A 15251-nucleotide genomic window follows, 5' to 3' on the forward strand; every position below is an offset into this window, starting at 1 on the left:
CACGTGATATTGTCTGACTAGAACCGATTTTTTTTTTCCACCTATTCAATCTAGTTTTAAGCGCTTGCACTCGAAACAATCTGGAAAAAGATGATCTGCGCAGCTGCAGTGTCTTCCATGCCTGTACAAATCATCTTTTCTTGGCATCTCACAGTGTAGATATCCAATTTAACATGGCTAGAAAGAAGGTCTTTTGATTACTCGGACTGTAAGAAGTGAGACTAAATACATATATCCTCTGTGAATACAACAAAGACAACTACAGGAAGCAGGGAAGACATTCTCTCGCTATGGTTGCATATTCATATATACACATTTCACCACTCTAAAGTAAGTTAAATCCCTAGACGGTTTCTCTGGTCAGGGAACCCCCTCTTCTGACCATTCGAAGTTGGTATACTTACCCTTGTTTTTACTGCCGGCATTGGCCAAATAACGCTTTACAGATTTGTGGTTGATGTCAAACACAAATGCCAATTCCCTGATCTGCAAATTTGCCATTTGACATCTATTAATAGAGTCGTCAAGGCATCCGGCATCAGTGCAAGCATCACAATTAATAAATAAGACAATAAGCTCAAAGAAGATAAATTGGAAACCAAATGACTAATTAAGAAGCATGTACCTCAATCAAACAGCTTGGAGTAAGATGCATATGCTGTCCAGTGGTGACCTCCTTGCCATTCACAAACATAGAACTTTTACCAAGATTCTTCAAAAAGAAGGAACCATCTTCTCCCATCCTTATAAGTGCCTAAGAATTTTAAATGCAATTTAGAGCAGTAAAGTAAAAATGTTTTAAAGCTGTAGCGGCAGTCTAGAAATGAGATATATTTTGTGGAAAACAAATTATTAAACGATGAAAAGCACTGGAACAATTGCAGGATACATGCCAGCAAAAATAAGTACAATACATTCTTAGCAAACATAATTTCCAACCATTTCTTCACATGCAAGAACTGATGATCATTGACATTGAATTTGCATCACCAAAAGATGCCCAGGAAGGTAAACATTCCCAAACTGAAAAACGATAAGCTGCTTACTTTCGTTTATGCTTGGCTAAAAATTTTATCTTGAAAATCAATCATATCCATTTGTTAAAAGTGAAAAGAATTGCTGTGAATGAAATGCAATAAGGTCCACCTGGCGTCTGGATATCTTGTTAGCACAGCCTTCTCTTCTCAAGTCAATATCAACATCAGTTTCATCAGTTGCTCTGCCAAGTATGACCTACAGAGTAGAAAGAGTGATAGAACCGAGAACAGAGGACATTTTTGCATGAAGATCAATGATAACCAAGTATTGCGTAAATGCCACCTATGCACTCCAGAACGATACACTGCTGAAAGACATCCTCTAAGCCCTTAGAGATATTAAAAATATGCTTAAATAAATTAAGGAAACATACATCTCACTAGTCGCCAGCCACCAAAATGTCTCTCAATCCAGGTATGGTACATGCTATGTCAAGGCTTACAGAAAATAGCAGAAAAGTTGATACTTGTACAAGGTGCCAATGCGACGAAGTAGAACAATTAACAACTCTAGCAATCAAGGACATAGTCAAATTTAATTTTGCAGTAAGTAGCTTATAGCTTACTACTCCCCAGATAGTTACATGACATAATAACTATCTTGGCAATCCTATAATCGAAAATAAAAAAGGATACTTCTTAACAGTCAGTGGCATTCTAAATAATAATTATAGTAAATTCTACTTAAGATGGTAATAATTAGTACGTTAAAAGCTTCTTAAGCAGCAAATAGAAGATGCAACAACAGTCAACCATAGGTTAAGCAAATAAATTATGTAACATCACCTGATAAATGAAATGCTTGAAAGAATAGCAAGATACAACAATGGGAAAAAAGAAATACCTCAGTTTCCTTAATGTAATGCTTTAAACGACAACCATGCAAGATGGCAAATGCACCTTTGGATGCAATGGCTCTTTGCATAGAAGAATGAGCACACTGTTCCAGCCTTATAATTTTCTTCTTAGTATCCTCGTGTTGATACCTAGAAACTAAAAACTACAGGGAATGAAAACTAACATAAAACGTCACTAAAATAATAGATGGATAGCATTCCAACTCAATGCAAGTTATCATCAAATGACTACACATGAGATAAGTAAGCTGAGGTAAAATGGTAAGTTTCGCACACAAATAATTTCCAGAGTGAACCTTCTTCGCGCAAATAAAACATCAGAGGAAGAAAAACTGGACCCAAAACATTGATATGCAAATTGAAATGTAACTCTGAAAGACTTACCTTTCTCAAGCACATTTGAATCTTCATCATCTGGAGATAAATCCATTTGAAGTATCTGAAAGGAAACATAAAAAGTTATAGGAGGCAAAACATGGAAAGGAATCTAAAATGTAGATTAGAACAAAAACTTTTTTCTGATGTGGTTATTAAGATCTACCATGGCTTCAATATCAGAAAAACAGGGAATGTCATCATCACTTTCTTCATGATCTGTTGTTGGGGTGGTAGCTTTTGGTCTCAGTAAACCTTTAATGGTGCCTATTGCACATAATGGTGTATCTGAGGAATATCGTGAGGATAATGACCTATCAAATACTCCATCCGAGGCAAAACTTGAATTAGCAAAGGCTGATCTCAACTGGGATCGGTTTCGTGGTGCGATTCTGGAGAACATATGATGGTAGTTACTATTAGGAAACTCAGATTTGATTCCATGACTAGCGAGTGGGAGATAATTATCTGGTATGCAAGAAGTGACTGATGATTTTGAAGGAATCTCTTCTCTATTTGTCAAGTGAAGGTGGTCACAACCTTCCCAATTTGGGAATACAGAAATGAGATTACTGGCCTCCTTAGAAACTATAATCGCCAAAGAAGCAGTGAATGGTCTATGTAAAAAAACATCATCATTGCTTGGAATTTCAGGGTCCTCACTGTTCAACGTGCAGTTCAACAGTCTATCATGAGGTTTAGGAAAATCTGGAGTAGAATGTGAGGGGCCCGCATGAACCTCCAGCTCTTTAGCATTTATGCCAGCAGAAGTTGCAAAGTTTGCATTAGGAGCTGCCTGAGGTTCTTTGTCATCGAGTACTTTATTTCCGTAAGCATCATTAGGAAGTTGATAAAAGGGAATCGAGGCTATCATAACATGACTTATCCGCTGTGTGTTTCCCATCTGCATTTCCATATATCAGCTCATCTTCCATGCTGCAGTGTAAAAGATAGCCTTGTCCTGCAAAATTACATTAAGAGATAGTGTTTGAACTGTTAGTAACATCACCAAGATATCTGTCCAAAAAATTGGTTGAGAATTCACAACGTTCAATTGCAATGACAAAATTTTCTTACCTCTCACACCATCAGGAACTACCGATCTTCCTACACCTCGATCTTCATCCCCGACGTTCATATTGACTGGCACTGCGGGTCCTGAAATGTTATCTGTTAGTTCCCACAGAGGCATCTTTGGTGATGGAGACAAATATCCACCAATGCGAAATGAGACGCTGCCATCAGGAGATGCATTTGAATGCTCCATATCCTGAACTCCCCGCCCAATTCCCAGATTAAGTGGCACACCTTCAACACCGTGTGGAAAATCTTTGGGTCGCTCATCTCCTAAAACGGGATGCCCAAGTCCTTTTCTTGTGGGTGAATTGATTGTGATCGGATCTTTCTCAAGAAAATCAATATTGTCATGCTTCCTTAAAATAGCTTTTTGATCATCTTGTATTGAATTTGGGTCATGAGTATGCCATGCATTAGTTATACCAAAAACAACATTGGCTGCAGCAGAATCCCCAGTAATGTGTGAATAAACAGGACTCTCGGCAGAGTTCAAAGGTTGGTGACAAGTTTTCTTCCGCATAGAATAGTAGAGTTGTTGAACACTTTCAATTTTTCTTTTCAAAGATACGTCCTCATTTTCTTTAGAATGGCCAGACCTATTGAGCTTTGATGAAGTGTTGCAAGCAGAATGCTCCATCTCAACCATCCGAGAAGAAGCATCAGCTGATATATCAGGGTCATAGAGGAGAGAATACCACCGATGCCGTAATTCCTCCACGCTGAACTTGCGAGAGAATCGCACTGCACCTTTAGCAAGTGCTTCCAAGGAAGCACCATGCTGTATGCATTATTAGACAACAAGATGAATCAACACATTAAAAATCTGGTAATGCCAAGCCTCCCTGGAAGCAAAACTGCTACACCCATAATTCTTGTATAGGAGGCATTAAAGGATTAAACACATTTTTAAAAATACAAACTACGCTGAGTGATAAGGTTGGCCCACATCAACCTATAGGCCACAAATTCAAATCCTATAAAGAGCCTCCCAATATTGCAAGGGTTAAAAGTGCATATATCTTACCAGTCATTGATCCCACTCTACGGGCCTTTTAATTCTCTCTAGTTTTTACAGTTTCAATTCCTGTAAACAGCCTCTCCATATGTGGGGTAAGGTCTGTTTGTCCCCGATCCGCCCACTGCGGAGCCTTGTGCACTGTCTTATTTACACTTTACATTTATGTAGCCCTCCCTAACATTAACAATGTTTGGGGATACAGACTTCGACGATCATGGCCACAATATGCAAAGAAGAGGAATCAAATACCAGAGCTGTAGCAACATTATTAATAGATGTGGATACATTATGGGTGTGTGTGTATCAGAAATAAATGGAAGAATCAAGCCAACTTAACTAGCCACCATTGCATACACTGAAATTCTCATGTATCGACACATTTATAATTGTACCAAAAAAAAAAAGGTAGTCATGAACATCGGGATTCCCGAGATAACATTGTGGACGAAATTGAGCAAAACGATAGAGATGGGTAGTAAGAAATAAGAATACCTCGACAGCGTTCTTCAACAGGAGGTCATCTTCTGGAATCCATTGAAGAACTACTGACGGAGCAAAATCTGACATGTATGATTATGAATACACTTCCCTTTCCGAAACAATCCTCTTAGTTTACTGATCTCGATGAATCAGTATTTTACGAAAATGAATTCAGAATTCGAAAACGAATATTTCGTTTGGGGAATTCTGCAGAATCTGTCAATACCAGTGCTTACAAGAGTTTGGGCTTTCAGTGAGAGCCCGGTTTAGTTCATAAGATTTGGATCAGCCAGTTTAATTTATAATATTTGGGCCAATAGCCTATTTCACTATGGGCCTTTATGATACCAACGATTAATTGGATCTGAGGGCTCCGTAATTCGTTTAAAATTTTAAAGTTTACAATTTAAATTCAATGATTGAAACTTCACATTTTATTTTATTTTTTAAATTTATATGTATTTTTCCCCACCATTAGATGCAAATCGTAGACTCTATAATATTTCGGAGCCTCCAAATCTCAATTAATGGCATTATTTTAGCAAACAACACACATATATGTAGAAATCTATGAACATATGCCAAATGTACCTCTCCTTGAATTAGAAATACGACATACATAGATTGAGGATTGGGAAAACTTTATTAGATGCCTGAAGAGGTTATATAAATATATATACACATACGGATATATGTGTATATATATATATGACATGACATTCAATGCCACTCAAGCAAGACGAAGCTCGTGGTCTCCATATCCTCCTCCTCCTCCTCCATGGCTGTGGTGCAGCCGAAATGCATACAAGTTCGAAGCCCCGGTCGCCAGCACCATTGCTGATTCATAAACTCCTTCATTGTCCACCACACTATACTGCGGATCCTCATATTTTGTTTCCTAGAGAAACCAAAATCTCAATTAATTACTCGATGTACGCAGTACGTATCCATATATAAACTAAACTAATTAAATAATAAAAGGTGTATTTGTAGAAGAAAAGCTATAAACTTACAAAATTAAGTAGGAGGTTGCTGTGCATTTGCTCTAAGCTTTTTACCTGGAAGAAGGAGCTCAAACGTGTATTAATTAATGGAGAAATAGTGTTTGATTATTATGTAAACTAATCTTTTTGTTTAAGGTTACAAACCTTCTTCGTGTAGGTCTGGGTCTGTGTTTTGAGTACGTGGTACTGCAAACAACCAACATTTATAGATAACATAGATCAAGATTCAACATGCTATATATATATATATAAAAGCCTAATTTAGATCAGAACCCAAAAAATGTGAACACTTTCAGAAATGACAAATTAATTTTCTGACTCTCCTTGCAATGTTTTATGATTGTTTGTTTCTCGGGAAAATAAAAGTAATTAACAAATTCACTTTGAAACAGCAAAATTTTGGGAAAACCCTAATATTGCAGATCAACTAAAGAATATTGTTACAAGTCACAAATGCGTAATGAATAAAAAAGAAGAAAGGAACAAACCTTTCTTTCACGCACACGATCCACAGAAAAAGCCATATTTTGTTCAAGATCGCTCAGTTCCTGGTAGCTTAGACCGTTCAGATCTTCTCCCATTCTGTGTCTGATAACCCAGAAACCCTAATTATTTATTACAACACCCACCGTAGAAAAACAATAGAGCAAGTAGCTTTTTCTGAAACCTATTAGTTATTACAAACCTGATCTCTCTCCTTAGCCTATTGTTGGTCTCTTTGAGCTTCCTCAAGTTCTCTTGCATTCTCTGGGAAAAAAAAAGCAAAACCCATTTGAAAAATCATCACTAAAAGATTGATCTTACAAATCAATCCCACAAATTTAATATTGAGATATATATTCACAACCTCATAATGAGTTCTCCACAGATCTATCCCCAAAGCCTTTTGATACAGATCATATACCTTCTTTGTCCTAATCAAACAAAACCCATATATATAAATCAATATATTTACTACAATGAATACTACCAATCATGCGAAGAATGTAAAAAAAATATATGTGCATACGTTATGTTTGGGCTGATGAACTCATGAAACTTGCCAGTACTGGAGAACATGATGAGAGAAACTTTGGCATCACAGAGGACGGTGAGTTCTTGAGCTTTCTTGAAAATACCATTTCTTCTCTTTGAGTAGGTGACCTGCCTGTTTGTTGAGTTCTCAATCTTCTTGATCTCAATCTTTCCACGACCCATTATGGTTTTTTGCTCACAATTACTCTCTCTCTCTCTAGTGAATCAAATGAGGATGAGAAACCAAAGAGGAGATAAAGAAGATGAAAAATTGGGGTTTCTAAATAGGGAAAGTGAGAAAGAAAGTAGCTTGTTGTGTAACTAAGAATGTTTTTTCAATATGTATTATTGTTCAAGAAAGAAACTTATAAAGGGTAGAGTAATAGTAGTAACGTGTTTCGCTGCTTTGATGATGACAGTTCATGGAATTTTTTGATGACAGTTCAAGAAAGAAACTTATAAAGGGGCTTGACGACCTGAGTTTAGATCTATATCGTATGTCCAAAGACAAACTTGTATATTGTATTATTTTCGGTTAAAAAAAAACGTGTCCGATGTCTTGTTAATTACCTACCATTTGATCTAATTAACCTTAGTAAAGTTAACTGAAATTTCTTTTAATTAAACTGTTTGGAATGGTGAATTTTTGTTGCTCAAAGGCCATAGAAGAAAAACCCTCTTCTAGCTATAGAGCCATGCATAGACTTGACCTTAGATAACATTTGAGACTTGAGAGTGAAGGACTAACTGGTGCGGGTTTCAATTCAACCTAGGTATCTACTGATCACTCACGCATTTCAACAAACACTTTGAGGTCAAACCAGCTAGAGACCTGGGGAGAAGGAGAATGACATTTTGAGGCAAACAAATATTGTACACCATTGAAAGACCAGCAAGATCTAACAAGTATTTCATTGTACCTGAACTGCACCTACAAACTAGTATGCATGTATACGTGCTCAATTGCTTGTCCAATAAGTGTCTTTTCTTTTCAGAGTTGGAAGATTCTAACGTTGTTGTTGTAGCTTAGCCAGTTAGATACTCTGCCTCATCTCTGTCTGCTCACGTTTTAAGGCTAAAAATGTTAAGCAAATATAGCAAAGCAGCTTATGACAATTATTTATGACCTAACCTTAGAAGCAAACGCTTCTTTTAGCACTTGTCTAGCTTTGTCTCGTCCTTTCTCTTTCTAAGACAGAAAAGCTCGTGGAAGTTGAACCCTTGAAGGCTTTGAACTTTGAAGCTGATATATAAGTTTTGACTGTTTGCCTGTAATGTTCTTCTGTAAGAGTTGAGTTCCAGGCTTTATGCCTAGACCGAGTTTGTATAAATTGCATTAACAAGAGGGATTCGTAGTAATTTTAGGTCCATGGATCACCACTTAATTGAGTGATATGATTGAACTCCCCGAAACATCACGAGAAGTAAATGCTTAATCATCTCTGGTCATTGGAAATTTGTTGGAAAATCAATTCCGTTGTGGGTTTTCACCATAAACACTATTAAAAGTAAATGTATACAACATCCATTCGTTGAGTGAACATAAATCTCGGTTTGCCTGAACAACCATGTTGACGATAGATAAAACTAGACCAAAACCCATGAGGGTAAGGCTCGAATGTGGAACAAGCCTTTATAATCAAGATTCCATAAGATAATATCTCAGTGGTTTAGTGTGAACTCCCAATAGATGTCTGCCAGGTGGAAAAGTTTTGTTATTTGACTCATTTCCTATTCACGCTAATTCTTTGTGGACAACAATCTTCCAATAGATGTCTGCCAGGTGGAAAAGTTTGGTCAGCCAAGTCAATTGCGACGAGAACAGTCTACACGTAATTCCCTTACAACAGGAGCTCCCCTATAAGACCTTTTCCTTTTGTATCGCATGGAACTTGCCTTGCACCGTTATCGTCTTCTTCATCGAATCTCAATTTACCCGTCACTAGCCTCGCCTCGCCTCGCCTGCGGAGTCCTGACGATGAACCAATTCGAATCGCCTTTGCCTCTTCCATGCCTCGGAATTTAATCCTGAGACGAATCTCTCCAAACAGAATTCAAGATCCACGGTCGTTTAGATTTAACAGCAACATCATGAAACACATGGAAACGAAGAACGATCGGCCGCCACAAGAACAATCGACGAAGGTTAAGGAAGAGGAGAAAGAGCCGAAGAAAGTGCCTCCGCCTCCGGAGAAGCCGTTGCCCGGCGATTGTTGCGGAAGCGGTTGTGTGCGGTGCGTTTGGGATGTGTATTACGATGAGCTCGAGGAGTATAACAAGCTCTATAAAACTGGATCCAATAAGCCCGAATCTGACCCGTCTTGAATCTTGATTGATTGTTTTGTTTCTGATTTACAGATCTGTATTTTGAAGGATTGGATTATTTTCTGATTTTTCTTTCAGGATTAGTCGCTTGTGGCATGAATTAATGGCGAAATAAAAAAAAATCCAAATTATTATTTTTGCTTTAATATCGGTTTTATGAATTTGTTCTTATCAATGGGTCTGGCTTCATATTAGCCCAAAAATGAGGCCCAAATCACGCATCTGTAAACGTGGGCCTGGCCCACAGTGTACAAATCCCCGTGTCTGTGGTAGGGGACTAGGTGCGTGACTCTCTGAAACCGTCTAAAGGCTAAACCCAACTTGTATTTAAATTGGAATCGTTGAATCACCACGCCACTAGTGTGCACAGCGAAGCGAAGATGGGCAGAACTCCGTCGTTCATCGTCGCACTGGTTTGTGTGTTGTTCTTGTCGTTGTCGAATGCACCGGAATTAGCTCGGGCCTCGAATTCGGCTTCGGCTTTCGTACAGAACGTCATATTCTCAAACAGGATCGTCATCTTCTCCAAATCCTACTGTCCGTAAGTTCTCTCTCTAGCTCCCTGAATTGCGCCTTCGTTCAGAATTTTTAACTGCTGGAACTATTATTCCTTTCGTTGCGAGTTTTGATTAAGGTGGATGATTATTGATTTATGCATGGTAGGGTTCATGCGTGTTAGCTTCGCGTCTTTTTGCAAGGAATTGAGAATTCAGTGTTACTTATGAATTTGAATTGGACGTTATCATTCGTTTGGTTAAAATCCAGTTATCATTAATTTTTTGTCAATTCCTTGGATTTTGGTCTGTTTTGAGGATCCAAACACACGCCTATTTGTGTTATTGGACTGAACCTGATTAATTATATTCAGATCAGCGACGAACCAATAAGCGTTGCCTTTTCCTTTTTGTTTCCTTAAAGAGCAATGAGATTTGAGAATTATAAATTCTCAAGGTAACAAGCATTAGCAGAAGAGCTTGGTTGATTCTGTGCCTTCATAGCTTGAAAATCAAAATGCTGGTCCTGAGAAGAGAGAACTTCTAGTTCGGTGCTGTGCTTCATCTGTTGAAAAGCTTGTTTCGTTGCTGTTGACCGATTTTTCTTATCTTTATTTTTTCAGACGGAAGATGAAAAATGCGGTTGAGCACTATTATTAGCACTCTAGTAGTAGTAGAGTAGTAACTCCAACTAATCCATGTTTAAGATGTTTGGTTTAATTTTTGTATAATTGATGTACATGCTGATCATTTCGAATATCGATGTTCATTGGCTAATCATCACAATTTTAACAACTCAAAAGTTTTCTGATGCATAGTTTGACCAAACTGATGTATACTGATGGATTTGAGTGCTATTGGATGAGAAATTGTCTTTATTGTCCTGTTGCTTCTTTCTAGGTATTGCCGGAGTGCTAAGCGCCTATTTTCTGAATTACATGAGCAACCATATGTTGTGGAGCTTGATCTTAGAGGTATTTACCAACAACTATTGTTTTCACTAGCTTTTCATCTATGAATATCAGGAGGTACGAACTTGTTCTGATATTTTAACTATGTGCAGATGATGGGTCTCAAATTCAGTATGTTCTTCTGGATCTGGTGGGCAGACGCACTGTCCCCCAGGTTTTTGTGAATGGCAAACATATTGGTGGCTCTGATGGTGAGCTGCTTTCACTCTCTTCTTTCCACTAATATATTTAATCTCATTGGGTTTCAAGTTCCAATTGCTAGGCAATGTTTCCAGCACTTGCCTTTGTTATATGATGGTTTCTTTTGCAATGCAGATCTGAGGGCTGCAGCTGCGAGTGGTAAGTTGGAAAACCTTTTGGCTGCAAGTTGATTGGATGCTGGAAAGTTGAGAGTTGGTGTTGTCTGACCTGCAGCTGCTTATGTAAAACCTTTTACTGGAACTGTATAATTCAAGTGACCTTATACCTTTGTGGCTTTTTGATAATAGCAAACCATGCTGATGTACCAATGGCATGTGATTGTTACTTGTTGGTGTGCGTTAGTTCCAGTGATAGGTTAGTGGCAAAGCAATTAAGGAGAGGGAATCCCTTCTGCTCAAATATTTATAAGCATGCTATCTTGCAACTTTTTTCCATACAACTTCATATCAAATGAAATCTTATGAGTTTCAGGTAATTCAATGCTTCGTTAGTTCTTAGTATGTGATCATTCTGAACTTGGGTGAGGCCTGTCTTTCTTTTGACGTTGGCGATGGTAAAGAAGGTATGGCTGATTATGCTCTTTATAATGAAGCAGTGCTATTCCTAGTATTGCATCTAGTGGACTAATGTTATGATTTAAGTTCCACTGCTATATAAGAAGTGCTTGGGCAATTTAAGACGTGAAAATTGAGTTTGATGTGTTTAGTAGAACACATATATGGATATGATGAAAATTGTAGTACTTATTTTGGAGAAGTGAAGGGTGAAAAACTTTTAGTTTTGGATTTTGCATAGCCCGTGGTATTGCATTTGAACTAATACTTGGGTCTTTAGGTTTTATGATTGAAGACTAAGTCTGGTTTTCTAAGTGAAACAAAAACTATGCTTCTTGTAATGGTGAAGTTTGCATGTTGCAGTGCTATAAGTGGTTTTCCTGTTTCGCAATGTTGTACATGCAGCACACAAGTGTAACAAATACATTCAGTCTTGCTAAGGTCTGCATCCTGAATACAACGCATGCTATAGGAAATCATGTACGACCCAGAAACATCATCATGTAGAAGCTGCATATGTTTCTGAACTCCAGTGTCCTTTTTGTGCGCTGAGTATTCCTTCCCTGGTCTTTTGAAAAGGTTAGGTGAACTTCCAATGCAAAGACTTAAAAGAATTTCTCAACATCCACAATTGCATTTGCCTCATCTCTGACGATCAATTTCTCTCCAGGTCTTACGATTCTGTCAACCTCAGTCATCATAGAGGCAATGTCGCACCTGCAAAACCATAATTAATCAGAACAACCATCAACCATGGAGAAGAAAATGAATGGTATGCTGCATTCCAGTTCTTTATTTCCTCGTTACTTTTTTTTCAGCCTAGAGAAAAGATGATCGGCATGCAGTAGATCATAAGTTTGAGGATATATACTGAAGGATTCGCACCAATCATGGTATATTCCGAACAAACCCTTCTCGTATAGTATAGGAAGTGTTTCTGGAGAGTCGACATTCACCACATTAAAGACCCACACCTTAAGGTCCTTCAAAGCTTATGCAAATCTGCACACACAAATCTGTATTATTTACGCATGGTCAGTAGTACCCAACAGAGGGGGAAAGAAGTAGACTCAAAGTGTAATTACCCTCCCTAGACAGCCCTCATGTCCATGACATTTATCACACTTAACTAATGCCCAATTCATTCATAGCATACCACCTAATGCCCATTTCATAATCATAGCATGCCCATTTCTCTACTTCACTCTGTTGTAGATTCTCTGTACTTGGAATCTTAGTTTGAGGCTATTCTTGTTGATTTTGAGCATCTTTGAACTGATCATTCTGATAAGAAGGCTGTGAGTTTCCATGGGATTCCCTTTCTTAATATGGATGTTCTTGCTGTTGATCCTCATTTGGCATTTGATTTTGAGGGTGTGAAGGTTCACTGGTTTGATCAGGGACCTCTTTTTGCTCGTGAATCTTGTTTTTGCTTTCTTCGTTTGTACTTTCTTGAGTTTCTTCTTATTTCTGAGTCAATGTTTCGATACCTGATTCTCACTGTCTCTGCTTCCACTGATCGTCCGTAGATTATTTTCCCTTTAATCCAAGTGGTTTTCATCAGTCTCCGAACCCTGACAGCCACCATCCCTTGTTTTTTTCCTTGTTTCTATGTTCAGCTCTTGTATTTGTTTCAGAATTCGGACTCTGGTTTCGGTTCAAGTGGCTTTTGTTTCTCATAAGATATAACTGCGAGGATCCACTGGTTCTGGGACTTTTACAATGGGCTTGAGACGAAAAGAGCCCATACAATCCTTTAAATTGAATTGTCCGGCCCAAGAATTTGTATTAACTTCTTATCTAAAAGCTTTAGCGATTAGGGGCCAATTATAGCACGTCGCAAGATAGCTTACTGGGCGTAGGGCAATGCATTGCAAAAGCCCAAAGTTCATTCCTCCAAATTCGACGGTAAGTGTAATGATTCAAAACGGCTTCAGGTTGTCTTTCATAAACAATACCTAGTGCCTTGTTTGGCACAGCAGTCCGCAAAGCGGATCCAGTCTCGGTCTCGCTTTGCAGATTCGCTGGCACTGCCTGTTTGGCAGGGCGGCTCCACAAGCGGAGCCGCCCACGGAGCCGCTTTGCGGCTCCGTCATGCCAAACAGGCGAAAAGCGCCAGCGGATCCGCTGGCGCAAAAGAAGCTCCCATTGGGAGCTTCTTTTGTACAGCGGTTTTGCCGCTGTAGCTTTTTGGCGTGGGTCCCACGCCAAAAAGCTGCAGCTTTTTTTAAAATTTTTTTTAATGTGTGGGTCCCACACTTTTTAGATAAAAGTATTATTATTTTATTAATGGGACCCACTTAATTGTGTTTAATGGTTTAAATAAAACTATTTTTTAATAAATTAATTATATTTATGCATTTATAACTATTATAACAGTAAATTTAATATTAAAATAAAATTAATTTAATTTAAAAAATACAAATAAAATATTTATATTTAAGACTTTTAATTTTATAGGTGTTTAATTTTAATACATAATGATAAATTAAAAAATACAATAAATATAAGAAAATTAATTGATTACTTAAATATAAATTAAAAAATACAATAAATGTAAGAAAATTAAGTTGATTAATTAAAAATTACTTCAAATTAATTTTAAATATAAATTATATTTGATTAATTAAATGAATACTTAAAATTAATTTTAATAAGAATTATATTTATTAGATTACTTTTAATATAAATATAAAAAACTAATATTATAATACTTTAATTCAACAGTTTTTCCGCTAGCGTCAGTTTTTATTTCACCAAACACCTCACAGCATATTTCACAACTTTAAGCTCAGCATATTTTTCACAGCATTTCCGCTAGCATTGAAAATCAATTTTTCCGCTGTGCCAAACGGAGTTATAAGCTGCTAAAGGCGGAAACGCTTTTGTTTTTTTTATTAATTTCTTTTTTTGTATTTTTCTGGGGTTCAAAAAATAATAATGAGGTCTAACTTTTTTTTTTGAAAAAAATTAATATGGACCCACAATAAATACTGGTTTAAATATTTATATATTATTCTTAAAATTACTCTTAATAAAAATTATATTTATTATTAGATTAAATTTAATATAAAATCATAAACTATTTTTTATTCAACGATCTTTTAAATTATTTTTTTTATGAAAATCATTAAATTTTAATATAAAAATAAAAAATCTAATACTATAATATTTTATTTTTTCACTAGCCTCAGCATTTTATTCTGACGTGGCAAGCTTTGGACCGTTGTGGATAGAGCGAGGTTTCGGTTCTTCGATTGGTCAGACAAGACAAAGTTATCAGGTCTTGTCCAAAACAATCATGGACCAGAAGAATGCTCAACTTTTGGACGTATTCATTCCAATATTGTTTGTAGAAGAACATTGATATTCGATAGCGTTAGGGTATCTGAGTAAGGAATTGTTTTTTTTCCAGACAACATTATGTGCCATTGTATCAGCATTAAAATGTCCGTCACTTACAAGGATCCAGTCCCAGACCCACATTTCCTGGATGACTGTTGTGTGCCACGTCTCTCTCTCTCTATAAATATATATATAGACATTGGAAAGCTATATGTAAATTTTCTCTGACGAAAGATACGCTATCAGCTATGTATATAAACTTGCAATAACATTGACAAGGTTCACAACCCAAACAAAAGAAGAAACAAAAAAAGACAAACACAAGATAAACAGTTGAACTACAACAAACAACGCAACTATATACTGACCCACTGAAGAAAATTCAAAGGGAGCCTCACTGTTTTCGAAAATGCATATTAGACAAATACAGCCTTCTTGCTCGAAAGAAAGGCAATCATTTTATGCAAACAAAAAGAAGTAAAAGCACTTTGCTTAAAAA

The 15251-nt window shown here is 37.1% G+C and overlaps 4 protein-coding genes across 8 annotated transcripts; 2 read left to right on the forward strand and 2 right to left on the reverse strand.

The window, feature by feature from the left end:
* Positions 1-167: 167 nt before the first annotated feature.
* LOC120014364 lies at positions 168-3488 on the reverse strand. Of its 4 annotated transcripts, none has more exons than XM_038866297.1 (7): positions 3347-3488; positions 2436-3230; positions 2279-2333; positions 1882-2030; positions 1147-1233; positions 626-677; positions 168-486 (listed from the first exon to the last, which is right to left on the reverse strand). In XM_038866297.1, exons 2-6 carry the CDS (start codon positions 3183-3185, stop codon positions 627-629), a joined length of 1092 nt encoding a protein of 363 aa, XP_038722225.1. In that variant the 5' UTR covers positions 3186-3230; positions 3347-3488; the 3' UTR covers positions 168-486; position 626. The 4 variants fall into 4 exon arrangements, with proteins under 4 accessions (XP_038722225.1, XP_038722223.1, XP_038722224.1 ...); XM_038866295.1 differs by having other exon boundaries at positions 626-754; XM_038866296.1 differs by having other exon boundaries at positions 168-508; positions 626-754.
* A 1974-nt stretch (positions 3489-5462) lies between these two features.
* On the reverse strand, positions 5463-7675 carry LOC120015699 (agamous-like MADS-box protein TM6). Of its 2 annotated transcripts, XM_038868229.1 has the most exons (7): positions 6858-7669; positions 6696-6762; positions 6534-6595; positions 6337-6436; positions 5993-6034; positions 5858-5902; positions 5463-5742 (listed from the first exon to the last, which is right to left on the reverse strand). In XM_038868229.1, the coding sequence occupies exons 1-7, from the start codon at positions 7043-7045 to the stop codon at positions 5575-5577; spliced, it is 672 nt and encodes a 223-aa protein (XP_038724157.1). In that variant the 5' UTR covers positions 7046-7669; the 3' UTR covers positions 5463-5574. The 2 variants fall into 2 exon arrangements, with proteins under 2 accessions (XP_038724157.1, XP_038724158.1); XM_038868230.1 differs by lacking the exon at positions 5993-6034 and having other exon boundaries at positions 6858-7675.
* Positions 7676-8552: 877 nt separating this feature from the next.
* On the forward strand, positions 8553-9333 carry LOC120015097. Its single transcript, XM_038867322.1, has 2 exons — positions 8553-8563; positions 8713-9333. The coding sequence occupies exons 1-2, from the start codon at positions 8553-8555 to the stop codon at positions 9185-9187; spliced, it is 486 nt and encodes a 161-aa protein (XP_038723250.1). The 3' UTR covers positions 9188-9333.
* A 162-nt stretch (positions 9334-9495) lies between these two features.
* Positions 9496-11328, forward strand: LOC120015601 (glutaredoxin-C3-like). Its single transcript, XM_038868092.1, has 4 exons — positions 9496-9728; positions 10582-10655; positions 10745-10843; positions 10968-11328. Exons 1-4 carry the CDS (start codon positions 9568-9570, stop codon positions 11021-11023), a joined length of 390 nt encoding a protein of 129 aa, XP_038724020.1. The 5' UTR covers positions 9496-9567; the 3' UTR covers positions 11024-11328.
* The last annotated feature ends 3923 nt before the right edge of the window (positions 11329-15251 follow it).

Source organism: Tripterygium wilfordii, chromosome 14 (genome assembly GCF_013401445.1).
Source record: "Tripterygium wilfordii isolate XIE 37 chromosome 14, ASM1340144v1, whole genome shotgun sequence".
Classification (NCBI taxonomy): domain Eukaryota; kingdom Viridiplantae; phylum Streptophyta; class Magnoliopsida; order Celastrales; family Celastraceae; genus Tripterygium; species Tripterygium wilfordii.

What these genes read in the sequence shown, in the direction of transcription:
- LOC120014364 (XM_038866295.1), bottom strand. Translation starts at nt 3,185, where the DNA reads ATGGAAATGCAGATGGGAAACACACAGCGGATAAGTCATGTTATGATA. An exon ending in TTTCTGATATTGAAGCCATG is followed by an intron (nt 2,334 to 2,435) that starts GTAGATCTTAAT and finishes GTTTCCTTTCAG; the next exon opens with ATACTTCAAATGGATTTATC. An exon ending in ACAAGATATCCAGACGCCAG is followed by an intron (nt 755 to 1,146) that starts GTGGACCTTATT and finishes TAAAATTCTTAG; the next exon opens with GCACTTATAAGGATGGGAGA.
- LOC120015699 (XM_038868229.1), bottom strand. Translation starts at nt 7,045, where the DNA reads ATGGGTCGTGGAAAGATTGAGATCAAGAAGATTGAGAACTCAACAAAC. An exon ending in AGGCTAAGGAGAGAGATCAG is followed by an intron (nt 6,437 to 6,533) that starts GTTTGTAATAAC and finishes CTGGGTTATCAG; the next exon opens with ACACAGAATGGGAGAAGATC. An exon ending in ATCGTGTGCGTGAAAGAAAG is followed by an intron (nt 6,035 to 6,336) that starts GTTTGTTCCTTT and finishes GGTTGTTTGCAG; the next exon opens with TACCACGTACTCAAAACACA.
- LOC120015601 (XM_038868092.1), top strand. Translation starts at nt 9,568, where the DNA reads ATGGGCAGAACTCCGTCGTTCATCGTCGCACTGGTTTGTGTGTTGTTC. An exon ending in TTCTCCAAATCCTACTGTCC is followed by an intron (nt 9,729 to 10,581) that starts GTAAGTTCTCTC and finishes GCTTCTTTCTAG; the next exon opens with GTATTGCCGGAGTGCTAAGC. An exon ending in TGTGGAGCTTGATCTTAGAG is followed by an intron (nt 10,656 to 10,744) that starts GTATTTACCAAC and finishes AACTATGTGCAG; the next exon opens with ATGATGGGTCTCAAATTCAG.